This window comes from Hylaeus volcanicus, unplaced genomic scaffold (assembly GCF_026283585.1).
Source record: "Hylaeus volcanicus isolate JK05 unplaced genomic scaffold, UHH_iyHylVolc1.0_haploid 12197, whole genome shotgun sequence".
Classification (NCBI taxonomy): Eukaryota; Metazoa; Arthropoda; class Insecta; order Hymenoptera; family Colletidae; genus Hylaeus; species Hylaeus volcanicus.
In genome coordinates this window covers 404,673-421,262 of record NW_026533147.1, presented here as the reverse complement: position 1 = coordinate 421,262, position 16,590 = coordinate 404,673, and the positions used below count along the sequence as shown (strand labels likewise).

Below are 16,590 nucleotides of genomic sequence, written 5' to 3'. Positions count from 1 at the left end.
GCAACACAATTTTTTCGTAATGCTCAATCAAAACGTTAATTGATCAATAAATTTTTCCAGCTCACATTAGGTAGATGTTTTTTATTAAAAATTGGTTGATTCAAAATAGTAAGGGAAAATGCAATGAAACACTTTTAGCCAATTCTACACTTGACATGCCAGAAAAACATCAAGCGGCAGAGTAGGCTTGGTTCTGAAGGAGTTGAAAAGCGTGTTTAAGGTTTAAGCTAAAACTTGAGCTTTTAAAATTCAATTTTAAAACTAAGGTGTGTCTCTCAACTGATTTCTTACTGTAAAATTGGTCAGTACAATAATATTTTTATTAGGTATTACCGTTCGATTTATGAAAACAGATGGTCTTGATGTGTCCTGAAACATTCGACTTGCCGTATATAACACGCAAGTTAGTTTTACTGAAATAGTGTTGCCAGGCCATAACGTGTATTTCTAAATCTTTCATTACTAATACGTTGTGTGAACCTTTAGATGGCATGACTGTCAATTGCCAAAAGTAAAGTCTTTAAATATTTTGAACGAATGTATGGACTTCACGCCTGATTCTCTTTATATGGAATTAGACATTCGTGATGTTTGGACATTGCATTCATATTTACTAAGTATTTCGGTTCACACTCTTCTTGTTATTAGATCATAATTGATGTGATTGGATGATGTGTGTTCAGATAATTTCGCAAGCACGTTAGCTATTTCTAAAGTTAAAAATTACTGGAAAATTAAATTTTCAAGGTAAAATGTTGGTATTTCATTTGTAACTGGTACAGAAAATATTTCACTCTATAAAGTTCTTCTGTTATGTTGGCGTTTATGAATTGGATTGCCGTTAATTCCGCAATTTTTCTTTCACAAATCCCTGTAGCAGAAAAACCGTACGTTATCAGTGTGTGTTTGAGTGTGGTAGAACCCTTTTCTGTTCTACTATTCCTTCTTTTGCTTTAAAAAAAAAAAGCTTTTCATGCTATATTTTCAGAACAAGCGTGGATTGCCATGTTTCCCTAGATAAGACTGTAAAAGAAAGCTTTACAGTCTTTTTTGCGAATACCATGGCCCTAGGAAATATCATAGTAAATAATTTTTTGCTATTTGATAAGAACACAAGGTGAAGGTTGAGACAAACTAATTTTTTGTGGTTGTAAAGGAAGGAAGCTTTGATAAAGAAACAAAGACTCATTATAAATTCCGAGAAATCGTATCTCACGAAAGCCTAAGCTGTTTTTTCCTTCCAAACAATCAACATGACGCAGTCTCGTTTTCTAGTATTTCTATGCAAGTAGATATTACTAAAAATATCATTTGCATTTACATTCGTCTTTTGAGACAAACGTACAAAAATTTGTTAATGTAATGCTTTATTTTAAAAACTGGATGTGTCATTAGTTATCCTACGTGGTTTAAGATTGTTATACCATTTCACTTTTTAGTACCCGGAAATATCCCAATGCAAGAGACTCCACTTGAAAAAACACCTGGTTTTTTCAATGTAACTCTATGTCTACGTCTTTTATGCGCTCCCCTTGTAATTAGACAAAAATTCAATTTTAACTTGTTTTTTAAATTTTCAATTATGAAGGTTTATCGTCAACCGTACCTTGACAAGAGGGAAATTCTTGATTCTCCTAACAAAACGCCTGACTTATCTCTTGTAAATCTACTATTATAAACAATGGAAAATATGTTATTATCATTGTAGCAATGGGTTCGCGATTATAATCCTATTACAGAAATGTATTGTACTGCCCAAACGAATTTAACTGCCCAAGACCACCCTTTAAGTGTAAATTTTTTTTTTTGATTAACTTGTTTTGTTATTACATCATAAAATTCTAGGCACTTCAACAGTCTTGGTGTATTTGTTTAACAAGAGGCTGCGTACCAAGTGTACGCTGATTTGACAAATAAAAAAAAAACATTTTTTTTTTGCTATTGTTAAAGTGTACACTTGCAAGGTTTAAAAAATATTTGTATCGAGCTTCTTTATTACATAAATCATCTAATATTGGTATAACACTACTACCGTCATACTCTGGCTTACATGAACAACAGTTTCAAAGGTGAGCTATTAAAACACAAAGTATTGCAAATTATGCACTGTCATCCAGATATATGAAGAAGCTTAAACGTTACCGACCACAATACATTGTTCTGTTACTTATCGCTCTCATGTCACGTGGTGCTATTCCTGATCCACTTTGTTTACGTTTAGATCCTCAATTAGCGTCCCTTTGCGAACCAGAGGCGTATAGTGACACTCTGATTTTTGATACTCTCAATGTACTTTGACGTTCACAAAAAGAATCACGTCAATGTTGTTTTTTTTGTGTGCGCTAAAATTTTTAGGTAGCTTTTTTAAAATTTCAACATAGTTCTTTTAACTGTACTTTTTCCGGTCTATATCATCGATGTTTAAAATATTGTAGTTCATTGTAAGTTATATTGAATTCAACGATTTTTTTAAAATTGAACAAATTATTTTCAGACAATCGTCCGGCCATGCAAAAATTGCTATACCGAAAAACCTTCAATTTTCCATCACAATAACTCCATTCAAAATTTATTTAATTCCTGAGTATGAGTGGCTCGAAAATCGCGTACTACGGACATTTAACAAAAAAGAACTCGATTTTTTTCGAGTTAATTTCCGAGATGAAGGTTGTATTGCAACAGAATCTTCCGATGTATGTGTCATTTTTAAAAAAAATTCAAGCATAGTTTACTGTGACATGATTTTCTTCCTTCTTTTTTTCTTTCTGTCTCTCCACTTGTCTTACTCATTTTTGTTCTGCGTGTTTTGAAAAGAATTCTGACCATTTGATTTTACGAATAAAACATATTATGGATAACGGAATCATTCTTTATTCTTGGAAGCTTCTGTTTTTTGGATATTCTCAGAGTCAATTAAAATCGTCAGGATGTTGGTTTGTGCATAAAAAAAAACAAAATATTAATATCGAGTCAGTACTTGAATCGTTTGGTAATTTTTCTACGTGTCTCCAAACAGGCAAAATGATGGCCCACTTGGGTGGGTTATAGAATCATCTAACGTTTGTTGTGCATTAAAAAAAAATATTAAAAAAAAATGTGATTTGATAATGCTAGGTTTATTATTTTCATCTGCCATATCCTTTGTTGGGCTAGAAGAAAATCAGTTTATTCTTATAGATGATATAGAATCTCTTCGTAATCCTTCCAATCCTTCATTAGGTTCCTATAATTTCACTGATGGAGTTGGTTTTTGTTCCCGTAAATTTCTTGAGCAGGTTCAAATTAAGAATTCATTAAACTTTCTTCCTTCAGCTATTCAAGTTAAGTTGAAAGTTTCAATAGAAAAGTTTTTTATAGTTGTCTATCCTCGTCATTATAGATTCGGTATAAAGGTTTTAAAGGTATGTTATGTTATTATCCGGAGTGGTTTCGAAACAAATGGACACAATCAACATCACATAATGCAAAAACATTATCTGTGGTTTTTCGAATGTCCATGCGCAAATTTATCTCAAAAAATACAACTCTCGATATTTTAGCTTATTCGAGTTATCGGCCGTCTCATTTTAATAAACAAGTAGACTTTGCAATGTCTTTTTTAATGTTCTTATGATGGGTAAATCATTTACCAGATATTATTAGCGTTGGATAGCCTTGGTGTGAATTGGAATATTTTTTTAGATTTATTAAACGAACAGTTAACTTTAATGTCAGATTCTAGAACGACTCCACGTATGTCTCAACCCTTCAAATTTGTTAAATATTTTCAATTAAAGTTTTTTTTTTTTTTTTTTTTATTTAGAAAAAGCTATTCAATTTTTACAATCCGCTTCGTGCATATCTGATTCAATATATTTATTGCGATGCTTATTAAATAATAGAATATCAATTCAGGAGCCTTTCATTCAATCTTGTTTAAAATTGCTGATTGAAAACGAAACACGATTGGTTCTCGAATCAAGTTGGATTCATTCTTCAGTAGGATCCCTTATTTTTGTCATGTTTGGCCTTTAATTTATTTGCTTTTTTCGTGACAGTTTTGCTGTAATTTATTCGGAGTTGCCGATGAATCGAGAACTTTAAAGTACGATCACGGAAATGGGCTACCAGAAGTTTTCGTCAAATTACGCAAACCGATTTACACCACGAGTGTTCCATTAGTCGACATGGAATATGAAGAAGTCATTCTCCAAGGCGTTGTACTTATAGCTAAAGCTCCCATTTTATATCCCGGAGATTGTCAATTATGTTATGCGGTAACTTTTTATGATTTCATCTATAGCAACGCTTATATTGTTCAACATAAAAAAGTTTCTGTATAATCAAAACGAGTCACTCGACACTTTTTAAATGTGGTACGTTTTGTAGGTCGACAATGCCCACTTGAACTGTATAGAAAATGTTGTGGTTTTTCCAACAAACGTCGGCTTATTTTTTTAATCAAATGTTATAACAATGGAGAAAGTGTTTTCGTGTCATGTCGCAGATTCCAGAAGGAAGCGATCCGTCATGTCTTCATAAAAGTCATCCTGCACATATTCACCCTAACGATCCCACATATATTGATAATTCTGTTCTTAAGCGCCAGTACGGCTTTCGTGATATTCCAAGTATGATGTCAGGATCTGATTTGGATGGAGATCAATATTTTATATGTTGGGAACCTAGAATTGTATCACATTTATGGGAGCTTCATTTGTAAGACGTTCAAATGCGTGTGAAAAAAAAACTTTTTTTTTTGTTGCAAGTGTACAATTTTTTTTTTTTCTACAGTAATAATAATTGTTCATTATTTTACTCGCATGCCTTTGTTTTTCTATTTTAGAAAACAAAAATCCATTAAACCAGCTGGATTTTATACAGTACTACCTAACGAAGCTAAACCAAGTTTTGATGCTTACTTATCTTTACATGAAAGGCTTAAAGTGTGTTACGCGTAAGAATACAATACTACCATTTTATCATCCGCAACGCTTTAGAATCATTACTTATCTTCTTTACAAGATCGTTCATTATGTTTGGTAGCTTCTTGCCATATACGCAAATCGCATGATCCAGAAATTTATGCGGCGGGAAAAGTAATACTCATATTAAATAATTTTTCAATTTGAAAGCAGTCGCTTGACTTTATTCTTTTTTTATTCCATTAGAGTTTGCATTCAACTACCATTCAATTAGCATACCTTCACAGTGAAGCTGTTGATGCTGTGAAAACGGGCAAGTCTGTGGTATTGAAATCGTTTCATTATAACACCACAACACCACATTTCCATACTCAATACGTAAGTGACACTCAAAACATCACACTGCATTTCATAACATACGTTGATAGAAACTAAGCGATCGTAATCCCGTCCACAAATCCGTGTCTTTATTAGGAAAAATATACGATAAAGCAACACAATGTTCAAAATCCGTATTTTTAAGTACTTTTTTGTTGCATTTGCTTTAACAAAAAATTCAACTAAGGTATTTTTTTTTTGTTAGAAACGCAATCAACAAAAAAAAAAATCACTTTTCTGAGATATGATAAGATGGATAACCCTAGTGTACGTTCCTATAATTGTTAGAATCACAAACGATTATTTGTGCTGGTATATAACACCTATATATAGGAAGAAAATGGGAACATTGGTTTTTATTGGTTACGTTTCGAATGGAAAGTAAAAAGACTTTCTTCGAATAACGTATCTATGATTTCCAATATCTACGTTTACGAATATGATGAACTTCCATTTAGTAACAAGTCGATGAAACTCCGGTTATTTCACTGTCCTATCTATGTGAACTTGTTCGATTTATGTGTTTTGCACAAACCACAAAAAACACAATATATTACGTTTGATGTTCAAGTAGGTCGTTTTCTTTGTGGCACTATTTTTTAATTTATTTTCTTATCAAGGTTGGAAGCGAATCATGTTCTTCTAGACATATTCGTATTTCAAATCCTGTTATAACCCTTAAAAACGAAGAACAAGTTGTGTCTCATTCAAAAGATAATTCAGAAGACACATCGGAATGCTACACATGCCTGTATTTATACAATTCTCCTTTTAAGTATGGAACGGATCTTTTATCCTTTATTTCAGAAAATATAACACTTTTGTCAAAAACGACCTTCCACTTTGATATTCACATTATTGATTCCTTTACACAAATGTGTGATGTCAATAATCCAGCTAAGATTTATAATGATTGTAAAAACACCGATAATCAATTGAACCATTTCAAAATGATGATTCAATCTGAACCCCTTCATATAGAGACCTTACTTTTACAGCTGACAGATTCTCCTCCCATCACCTTGGATTATTCGTTAGAATATTTAACATCGGATATTAGCCTTTGCAAATTAACATCACATTGTTCTACTTTTTTATCAACCCGTATGTTTTTTTTTTCAATTGTAAAAAAAAAATATTTTTCTTTCAGATCCTTTAGGTAATATTCATATTTTAAACTAATCTATATGTTACATTCTTCAGAAATGTGCGCTAGTTCATCACTTGCGTTCTTTTCTTGTTTTTTTTATATAAAAGGAATTGCAAAAGCAAACGACAAAAGTGCTGTTTCATTTTATTCAAATTTATATCAATGGTTTATTACTACTAAGACAATACTTGTTGGTCACTATCCTTTAGTTTTGGAAGTTTCTTCAAGTGATCATGAACGGGTTGTCAAATTATGTTTTAAATGTGATTTTGACAAAATGCAAGTATTTGAAAAGATACCTGTATCTTTTTTTACTGAATTATGGGATTTCCAACTAGTAGTAGACGCGGACATTCAAGTTAAGCCATTATGGTATGACATTGATACCTGTAGCACGAGTCATCCGCCGTTTTTGTTTCCTACATGTAAAAATGAGAAATTATTTTTTGAGAATCTGGATGAAACATCTCCGAAATGCTTTGCTGCATTAAAAGCAGTGCGCCGAGTCGTCTGCTACTTTCCTATAACTTTTGAATTTTTACAAGAATGTTTCCAACAGATTGGTCAACCTGAAAATGAATCTTTTGTAAATCATTCTTTAGATACGATTCTTCATACCATCACTGTAATACATTTTAACGCTGTTGAAAAGAATATCTATATACCATCATTGTGTTTCTACTATGTAGCTTTACATTCATTCTTTCATTCGAAAATGTCAAAACCTCAAGTATCCTAACACCTACCTTGATCCACTTGATCTTGTGGACGACATTATTTTTTCTCGCATCACAAAATTTTTGGTCGAAAATGTGAACGAAACAAACGCCCTATTCAGTTTACCTCTCTTTGGATCGGTTCTCATTATAACGAAATGTGCTGAGTCGTCACGTATTCTTTTAGAGAATTCTTTTTCCAAGCATACAAATCTTAGCACTAGCGCAGCCATGCAGTTGAAGAAATCGTCCTTTTCAGCATGTGACACTTTTTTAAACAAGACTAACACTCTGTACTTTTTACCAGTTCCTTTTCATGAAACAGAGCGCTTTTTAATTAATATGAAGACACCTCACAACAATTATTGTTTCAATAAAGAAAAAATGCTTCAGGATGAATTGGAAAAAAAACCTTTTAAAGTATGGTTTTGGCTTACGCCACGTATCCCCGTAACGTTTTATTCTCTCGACCTTTTCTAATTGTTTCTAGCTTCAAAATACATGCGAAGAAGAAGACGACCATGTACAAGAATCGCTTAAATTTTTGGTAGACGAATTTGGATCCTTGACGACCTATGTTTTGAAACAATTTCCTGTTTTAACAACTCAAAGACTCGATCTCGATTTAGTTCATCCTTCTTTTTTCAAAGTAGTCCATCTAATAACTCCTTATTTAAATGACTTTCTTGAGGAAGTAAGCTTGCAGTAGGAAAACAACATGAAATTTTATTACTTTCTTGTTTTAATATATTTCTTTTTTAAAAGAGGGACTTAATTAGAACGCAATTTAGTATGTCGGATGAAACATCTCTTGTTCTAGGACTCGCTTTTAACGACAGACAAAAAAGATTTAGTGATACAAAGGAAGTCGTAAGATATATTGCAGCAAGCTCCATAGATGACACCTACTGTTTTGTCTTGTTTTAGGTTATAAACACCTTTACTAAGCTTTTAAAAAAAGTGAAAATTTCAATTGCACGTTTGCTCTTACTCAAAACCGAAGAGGAGCGAATCATGATTGCGTCAGCAGCATACGTGATCAACCATCAACGATGTTTGGATTCCTTCGCAAATACGTCCTTTTCCGATTCTCTCTTAACAGACACCGCAATCTGTGACGAAGGAATCAAACCAGTTGAAACCTCTTCACTTTCCTACAGCCACTCTTTCTGTTGGCTTTTTTTCACTCTTCACCTCATTTCCCTCAAATATAGAACAAAAATGTGACTTTATGTACATCGTGCCTACCCGTTCCAGAGTTTCAATTAGAGAATATCTTGTTTAGTATACACAGTAAATTTATAATTTTTAATTAAGCATATTTATTTCAATTGATTCCTTGTTCACCAAAAATTTCGTTACCGTTCTTTTTTTTGTCACGACGCTTCAAACACGTAATGTTCAGCGCAACGAGTTCACGTTTCTACTCACAACTCGATCAAAATTTGTATTAAAACGTTTTATACGGCAAAAGAAAAAAACTTTCCACTTGACGTGTAGTCTTCAAAAATCTATGACCTTTTTTAGTGAACAACTAGAACAATCGCCCGTTTACATGTGAAATTCATTCGGTACCTAAGACACCTATAAGATTCTAGTGCAGTGCAACATTATGACACAGCGTAGTAGTACAAGATGACAAACCGTAGTTTATTGTTACTGCACTGGGGTAAATGAACTACGCCAAACGTGGTCTCAAAAACAAATTGAAGAGCAACAAGTGTTGATGAGTTTTAGGTTAAGAAACATTTAACCTACAAGTTAATTTTTTAAAATTACGTTAAAGAATAAAAAAACACAAACGAGTAGATCAATGGTTTTTAACAAAAAAAAAAAAAAAATTCTAAAAATGTGCGGAGACGGAGTGAGGGAAAAGAAAATTCTTTTACTACTTTAGAAATAAAAAGCATTACGCGGAGCTCACGTTGAATAGTACAACCGCGAAAATTATATTTGATAAACTGTGTTGATAAGTAACACAAAAATGGTGTGGCTCAAAAACATTACTAGCTGCAAAAAAAGAGACTAAGTGGTTAAGACGCGTCGCGCGGATCTATACGAGTGGATGCAAACGACGCTGCGGTTATTTGAAATAGTTGCATTTTTTGCCGTAACGCTTTAATGCGTCGTTCGTTCCATTCAACTTGAGAATAAAGATCTGCATAAAGTTGTAACATGCATTCTTCCATTTCCTTTTGTGACCCGAAACGTGGCTTTCTTTTATAGTTTGGACATCGTGTGTAACTGTAAGACTTGAGACTAGGGTTTTCTGTTTCACGGGCTAACGTGCTTGAAAGATTGTCTAAACGATGAGTTGCCTTATCAACCTGAAGTTTAACATCATGGACGAGATCTGTGACACCTAAAGGAGCACATGTTTTAAGCTGTTTCATCTTATCAAAGTACTGTTGAGCCAAATTCTGTGTTAGCCCTTCCTTTACATAGTTATCATTTATAGGTGAGGAAACGTGATGTGAGCTGGAATATGGTGTTGAATCTTTCAAACGAGTAGAAGTTAAGAAAGTTGAACCGGATAGATTGTCGTGACTCACAGTCAAGCGCGGTGTAGCGGACGGCGACAATAAAGAATCGAAATTTAACGGTGCATGAAAGCTCTGAGCATAATGATGATTTAAAGGCTCAGAATTCGTTATATTTGCATTTAAGGAAGTTAATGGCTTAGAAAGAGTGGGTGAGAGAGGTTTTCTTACAGTACCGTTCTCGTCTAGTATCGACAAAGGCACTGTAAAAGGTGTATGGTGCTGTAATTTATTAGGCTCTTGGTGATCTTGATAAGAAAGCCCACTGGGACGAAGACCACAAAGCCTTTGATAATCACTGTATTCAAAAGGAAGCATTGTTAGTGGATTGATGCGCAAATTTGTTGGTTCTTCAAAAAATTCTGGTTTGAAAGTGCTATGACATGAAAACCTATTTTTACTATCAAACTGTGGCTCAAACATGTTATACGATTTTCGAAGATCGGCTATCTTTTCTTCTATTGTAATTCCATGCGGTTTGTACAATGCTGAAAAATATCCGAGAACATTAGCTTTCAAATCGTCCAAAGTCAGTTTGACATCTCCAAAAACCTTAGTATTCACACCTTCTACAGAAATACATGAAGGAGGTTGTTGGGTGTGTAGCAAAATATTTTGTTTCATGTTTGTTATTGAATCGGTCAAATTGGGAGCTTCGATAGGGTACTCCGGTGGTGGTGGAATGGAAACGTTAACAGGAATCATATTCTTTTGATTTGACATATCTATTCACTTATGTCACATTTTATTTTTAAAATTCAAAAAACATCTTTATCTGTAAATTTAATCTCGAAAAGAAATTAGTACCACATTAATATACTAGTAACACGTGTTCAGTTGCAATTCAGTTTTGTGCCTAGTAAAAATTTGTTTTTTCATGGTCAAAATGTAAAAGACGTACCGTTTCTAAGTTACAAGAGTACCTGTTTTTAATTAAAATAAGGAAAAAGTTTTAGGTTTTTTTGTTTTGCAATACTTCGCCTCTAGAGCGTCAAAAAAGCTACTCTCCTTGCGTTGCTGTTTTTTTTCCTAAGTAAATTTACGAAAAAAAACTATATCATAAAATTTTTTTTTGTGCGTACTTGAATCGCTTGAACTAAAGCGTCTAAACTTGAAGGTTCTGCTTCTTTTCGACATTTTTTTTTCTCTTTTTTACTTCTTATTATATATTTTGCGCAATGTTTTAACAAAATTTTTTGGGATCTTCTAAACTGACGTAAAGATTCTTCCGTCACCGTCAATACCTGCAAATAAAAAAGATATTAAAAAAATTTTTTGAACTTTTCTACAATTTCTGTAGTATTACTTTTTCCGCGATCATATCTTGTAATACTTTTATGTAACGATCAACGTCACAGGGCTTACTAAAAGGAATATATTCTAAAATATTTTTAACATCTCCATTAAATCTAAATTAAAAAAAAAAAATGCGTGAAATGTACTCTACTAAAATTTAAATAAAATTCGAATAACCTTAAAAACATTTGTGCTAAATCTTGCTTTTCTTCTGTAGAACCTTTGTACAATTTCTCATATTCCACAATTTCCTCAAGTGTAATGGGTGCCCGATTCCCTCTCCATTTAGAGACTTTGATTTCAAGATCATCGGATATCTCTTTAATAATACGAATTGCACACCGAGCTACAATTATACTACATTTTTTTACCTCCTGTTGAATCATAAATTTCTCTTTTGCGAGGATCTCCTAAGACTTCATATGCCGTTTGTAATGCTTGAAATTCTTCTGTTGCAACTTTTTTGTCAGAAAGACGCTTGTATCAAAAACATCAATATTTTGTACCAGTATTTATCCATGAACAAAACACTCAATTAAGTACCTTATCAGGATGAAGTTGAATCGCCAGTAAGCGAAACGCTTTTATTATCTGTTTTTGAGGAGCATCTTTATCAACTCCTAAAATGCTATACAAAGAAATTTTAGAAGACATACTATTTCAAAAAATAATTTTGATTAAACGATTAAGGCACTACAACTTATGCCAAATACCATGCCACATGATACTTCAGATGCTAGCGCTTATAGTTTTCACATTCTTTTCAAAAATCAGCCAGCATATAACTTTTTCTTCTTAATTAACTAAAATACGTGTCGTAGGAACAAAGAAAATATTGTTTTATAGTTTTTTTAATCGATGAGTTACAAATTAGCGAATAAGATTACATTAATAAAAATAACTTGTTTACAAACGCGTTTTTTTCACAATTCAAATAGTTATTGAGGATTTAAATTAACGCTTGAAATAGAACTCTGCCGAATATATTTATTCAAGGCGGACTACATGTTTAATTTTTTATCAAAAATCATAGTATACTTTATTTTTAGGTAGCGTGAATAACCCGTTTCTAAAAGGGTTTTATATCGTGCGTATTTAAATACAACACATTAGTTTTTAACGGGGATGGTACACAGGTGCTCCTGGAACAGGATAGACGGGTACTCCTTGAGGAGGGTACCCTGGTACTCTTTGAGGCGGGTACCCTGGTACACCATGAGGCGGGTACCCTGGTACACCATGAGGCGGGTAACCTGGTGGTCCTTGAAAAAAGTACCCTGGTGGTCCTTGGAAAGGGTACCCTGGTACTCCTTGAGGAGAGTACGCGTGTGCTCCTTGCTGAGGGTACCCTGGTGCTTCTTGAGAAGGGTAGCCTGGTGCTCCTTGAGGGTGGTATCCTGATACTCCTTGAGGAGAATACCCTGGTGTTCCTTCAGAAGGGTACCCTGATGCTCCATGAGGAGGGTACCCTGGCGCTCCTTGAGGAAAGTACCCTGGTGCTCCTTGAGAAGGATACCCTGGTGCTCCTTGAGAAGGATACCCTGGTGCTCCTTGAGAAGGGTACGCTGGTGCTCCTTGAGAAGGGTACGCTGGTGCTGCTTGAGAAGGATACTCTGGTGCTCTTTGAAGATGATATCCTAATACTCCTTGAGGAGGGTACCCTGGTGTTCCTTCAGAAGGGTACCCTGATGCTCCTTGAGGATGGTTTTCATGTCTTCCATCAACATGTCCAGAAGATGCCTACAAATGATTTTATTGACAAACCTACGGAAAAAGAATTACTACTGCGCATTAGTAACCTTACATTTTGTGGTGCAGAAAATACTCTGGGTTGGTTTTCTACTGAATATGTGTTATTTAAAGCGTTTTCAGCAGGATGTGTATGATGAAAATTATGCCTTGAATGATCTGGAGTATAAGATAAACACACATTGCAATATTAAAGAAAAAAGCAACCGTAAAAATACCAGGATCCAAATTATACTCTTGGTAAATTGTAGTATCATTGAAATTACTTTGTTGCTCTAAAATTGGTTGGGTCATATAGATCTCTGAAGGATCTGAAGGATTCGCAAAAGCTAACAACTCGTTTGAATTAACCGGTGAACCGGTGATGCGGGGAGGTCCGGGAAAGCTTTTCACTTTTTTTATTACGTGAAAAAAAGCGCCACAAAATGATTCACAACCTAACATACATTTATACTTCATATTACATAAAATTCTATGTGAATACTTTTTTCAAAGTATAATGTCCAGACAACGTCGTCTCGTAAAGGGTACTGCGATTGGGAGTTCTAGCACATGAAAAATAGTTTTTTAAAGTTGGAACCCTTGCGCCTACCGGATAAATTCTACCAATCAACTGAGTACAGCCAAATACTGGTTGTCGAAGTTCGGGTAATTTTGTAGGATCATGCTCGTGTGTGATTAAAGCCTGGTTAAAATATCGTATAATGACACTTTTTATTTAATTTAAGTAATAAAAATTTCGTTATAACGGAATTCGTTATGAAAAAGCAATACAGCTCGGCAAATATAATTATTTATGGTGCGAATCAACTCATGAAAGTTGTTACTCTAAGTGAACTCTATTACCAAAGGCAATTCAATGCTGTTAAAATCTTTATGATTACGCGGATCCCCAGAGCGAACGAAAACAAGACGAAAACTGAGTAAAAAAATACTTCCTTTACCTTTTAAGGCTTGTGATCTTAAAAAAAAAAGTTTTTATATGCAATTGAACTGAAAATCTAGACAATCACTGCCCTGTAGCTTTGGATAAACATATGGATACATTCGTCCGCCGCATTAAAAATATTTCGTTCGGTAACGGCAAAGGAACGATCTCGCTATCTAGCGTTTCAAAAAAAAATTTAACCAATAACGGATTAATTTTTTTTTAGCCTACTATATGCAGCATTTTTTCCCAGTAGAGGATTTAACGACATATTTTGAGATTAATTTTATCTTATAACGTAATGTTATTATTTTAATTTAAGTGACCTGGTGTGATCTGATACACATGCAGTCGATTTACATAATCTTTAAGAAAATTGTATTTATTAAAAAACTAAATTTGCTTAATCTTTTTCAAAACCCCAATTAGTAGGATTGAATATATTAACTATTCCAAGAGATCCACCAACAGCAATCAAAGGGTTTGGTGATTTAGGGTAAATCGTTGTGTCTAAGGTACAAACTGAATGAAGTCGACATAAACACTCTTTTTCCTCGAATTCTTTTATTTCATTTAAACAATTTGGTAATGTATCATTTATGGATTTCTTCATATCAGTGCTTTTGTTACAGTTAATATTTTTCCCAATTCGTACGTTGAGCTGCAATAACGCGTCAGCGTGACGACAAGAGAGTATGCTTTTGGTATAAAATAAGGATACTTCCTTGTGGAAATTTATACGTAAATTTTCTTCATCAGATGACTTTTTCTTAAAACACTCTTTTCTTAGACACGTATCCTGAGCGGCTTGAGAATTTGGCATCAGCTGCTCTGTTGAATTACTGTTCTCTTTAAAAGATTCCTTGTAGTAATTATCTTGTTTCCTGACAATCTTCCACTCAATCATCCATTGAAAAGCCTCAGGTGTCTTTGTTATACGATGTATAGGTTGTAGGAGTAACCTTGTGATACAAAAATTAATAACAAAAAAATACAACTTAATCTATTTTTTTTCAAAACACTAAAATTAAAAAGTATGCTTACTGTCCTTTATCGCATGCAAACAACGCAAGATAATTTAGAGCTGCACACGACCAAGCAGGTTGTTCACTGCGTAAACTAGAATAGTTGGTACTCCCTGTTGGTCTTTGATGACATTCTTGAGTTAAAGTATCCAAAAACCAAGCGGTATTTTGACAAGCGTAAAGAAATCTTATATTTCAATGAAAAAATAAAAGATTCGCTTAAAAAAATTTTGGTAGTGGACAAAAGAAAACAATGAAACATACCGTCTTGTAGGTGGCCATACGATATTATAAACAGGTCTCCGAGAATATTCGAGCCGATAAATGCATCCGTTCAAAGGTTGTCGAATATCCCTTAAAAAAATAGCAAACATTAAAAAAGTCAAGTAGAAACATTAACGACATACCAAATTTTAACAATTCCTGATACAGTGCTAGCGGCAACGAAATGAACGGGTGTACAAGGACACCACGCTACAGAGCTTATTGGAATCTTTATTCATAGAATAACTAAATAGTGCATTTAAAAAAAAACTGACCTTATCTGCAACAACAATCTCAGTCTTGAAGGAAGACATAGTTTTTGGTTCTTCAAGTAGACTTGCGTTCAAATATATGATCTGAAGTCGACCATTCGTACACCCAGCGGCTATACGAAGCCCGGATTTCGAGTCTGTATAATAAATGTGCTTTATTGCGTTTTATTAGGTGAAAGCTTACTTTCACTTTTATTTAGAACACTAGCCGATAACGTATAAAACGGCGCAGGACTAACACAGCTGAATAAAGTACTACTACATTGCCAAACTGGTTTTTTTTCAAATAATCTAAAATAATTCGTAAACGATTTGCCGGTTTCATCATGATTTACTGTGGGTTTTTTAATTCCGTAAACGGTAAAGAGGGAATGCTGTAACAGCATACAGAACAATCTCCTTGGATAAAAAACAATAGTCCAATATGGGTTGACGACAGGTTAGAGTAACGCGCCCATTCTAACGAACGGCAATATTGTCCCTAAACGTTAAAACAACGTGTTTTGTTAAATTAATAATTTTCATTAGTAAAAGCATTGACACATTTTCACTTGCTTCAATTGAAAAAATGTTTACAAGTATAAAGCTGTGTAGATATTTTTCACATATCGGCCGACCTTTTGAATCCAAAACAGAACTAGAGATGACGTATTGAGTGACGACGGTGTCACCTTCCACAGTTGAATAGTTGAAGCATGATCCGCATGCATATTCAGTAAGTCACTGTTAGAAGGCATACATGGTGTTGTAGGGTTTCTGTGACTCGACGTTGATAATGCTAATACTGTAAATAACCCATGATCAGCTTCGAAAATAGGGCTGAAATCCATTGACCATACAGGTGAACCCACGTTTAGGAATGCATTATTTGAATTACCACAAGCGTCGAAACCTTTTACATTCATATCCTTAGATTCCTTTTTTGCTGCTTGTGTTAAACTTAAATCCGGTATATTAGAACTATCAATAAGGACAGTATCGCATAATGAAACATGCTTTAGTTTCTTAATGTCGCAGTTATCAAAAGAAACTTTTCGAAATTCATTCTGCTTAAAAAACCTCTAATTGTCTCACGTTAACTAAGTAGGTAAATTACCCGAAAGTGTACGCTTCTTAAAAATGTTTGAGTATGCTCGTTTTTAGCCTCCTCACCACTGTAGGAAATCAAATCCAATAATAATTTCTCTTTTTCTTTCAATGCAGATGTGTTGTAACAATAAACCACATTCTAAAAAAAAAAGTTTCTATTTGATACATATACACATATTGTTACCTTTTTTCGCTTCATTTTACTTTGAACTTCAATAGGTCAACAGGCTGTAGATAGTTTTTTTATGGACTGGGACAAATTTCGAGTTAAGCGTTCAA

General features: G+C 33.9%; 4 protein-coding genes and 1 long non-coding RNA gene across 7 annotated transcripts; 2 read left to right on the top strand and 3 right to left on the bottom strand.

Moving 5' to 3' along the window:
* Positions 1–186: 186 nt before the first annotated feature.
* LOC128882867 (uncharacterized) lies at positions 187–8,688 on the top strand. Its single transcript, XM_054134655.1, has 35 exons — positions 187–266; positions 327–403; positions 487–617; positions 684–747; positions 804–887; positions 989–1,082; positions 1,157–1,341; positions 1,396–1,534; positions 1,589–1,660; positions 1,709–1,792; positions 1,846–1,896; positions 1,951–2,069; positions 2,118–2,289; positions 2,356–2,441; positions 2,495–2,693; positions 2,815–3,037; positions 3,115–3,320; positions 3,380–3,577; positions 3,633–3,732; positions 3,803–3,978; positions 4,038–4,256; positions 4,369–4,422; positions 4,487–4,698; positions 4,826–4,925; positions 4,980–5,078; positions 5,151–5,282; positions 5,333–5,426; positions 5,488–5,549; positions 5,616–5,852; positions 5,903–6,441; positions 6,486–7,057; positions 7,122–7,568; positions 7,639–7,842; positions 7,914–8,018; positions 8,076–8,688. The coding sequence occupies exons 2-31, from the start codon at positions 354–356 to the stop codon at positions 6,496–6,498; spliced, it is 4,194 nt and encodes a 1,397-aa protein (XP_053990630.1). The 5' UTR covers positions 187–266; positions 327–353; the 3' UTR covers positions 6,499–7,057; positions 7,122–7,568; positions 7,639–7,842; positions 7,914–8,018; positions 8,076–8,688.
* A 166-nt stretch (positions 8,689–8,854) lies between these two features.
* Positions 8,855–11,707, bottom strand: LOC128882950 (dnaJ homolog subfamily C member 9-like). The gene is made up of 7 exons (XM_054134820.1): positions 11,528–11,707; positions 11,356–11,461; positions 11,162–11,303; positions 10,995–11,097; positions 10,771–10,932; positions 10,590–10,717; positions 8,855–10,544 (listed from the first exon to the last, which is right to left on the bottom strand). The coding sequence occupies exons 1-6, from the start codon at positions 11,636–11,638 to the stop codon at positions 10,622–10,624; spliced, it is 720 nt and encodes a 239-aa protein (XP_053990795.1). The 5' UTR covers positions 11,639–11,707; the 3' UTR covers positions 8,855–10,544; positions 10,590–10,621.
* A 175-nt stretch (positions 11,708–11,882) lies between these two features.
* Positions 11,883–14,035, bottom strand: LOC128882947 (proline-rich proteoglycan 2-like). Its single transcript, XM_054134816.1, has 8 exons — positions 13,893–14,035; positions 13,750–13,837; positions 13,580–13,694; positions 13,326–13,418; positions 13,218–13,278; positions 12,952–13,170; positions 12,789–12,892; positions 11,883–12,724 (listed from the first exon to the last, which is right to left on the bottom strand). The coding sequence occupies exons 1-8, from the start codon at positions 13,930–13,932 to the stop codon at positions 12,101–12,103; spliced, it is 1,344 nt and encodes a 447-aa protein (XP_053990791.1). The 5' UTR covers positions 13,933–14,035; the 3' UTR covers positions 11,883–12,100.
* LOC128882946 (uncharacterized) lies at positions 13,943–16,546 on the bottom strand. Of its 2 annotated transcripts, XM_054134815.1 has the most exons (12): positions 16,496–16,546; positions 16,319–16,450; positions 16,100–16,268; positions 16,008–16,041; positions 15,840–15,945; positions 15,558–15,703; positions 15,407–15,513; positions 15,226–15,359; positions 15,094–15,179; positions 14,951–15,040; positions 14,706–14,873; positions 13,943–14,623 (listed from the first exon to the last, which is right to left on the bottom strand). In XM_054134815.1, the coding sequence occupies exons 1-12, from the start codon at positions 16,508–16,510 to the stop codon at positions 14,065–14,067; spliced, it is 1,746 nt and encodes a 581-aa protein (XP_053990790.1). In that variant the 5' UTR covers positions 16,511–16,546; the 3' UTR covers positions 13,943–14,064. The 2 variants fall into 2 exon arrangements, with proteins under 2 accessions (XP_053990790.1, XP_053990789.1); XM_054134814.1 differs by having other exon boundaries at positions 15,840–16,268.
* On the top strand, positions 15,984–16,497 carry LOC128882953 (uncharacterized). 2 transcript variants are annotated; one of them, XR_008458640.1, is made up of 3 exons: positions 15,984–16,063; positions 16,136–16,305; positions 16,366–16,497. It is a non-coding gene; the product is annotated as an uncharacterized LOC128882953 (long non-coding RNA). The 2 variants fall into 2 exon arrangements; XR_008458641.1 differs by having other exon boundaries at positions 16,056–16,171; positions 16,224–16,305.
* Positions 16,547–16,590: the final 44 nt, after the last annotated feature.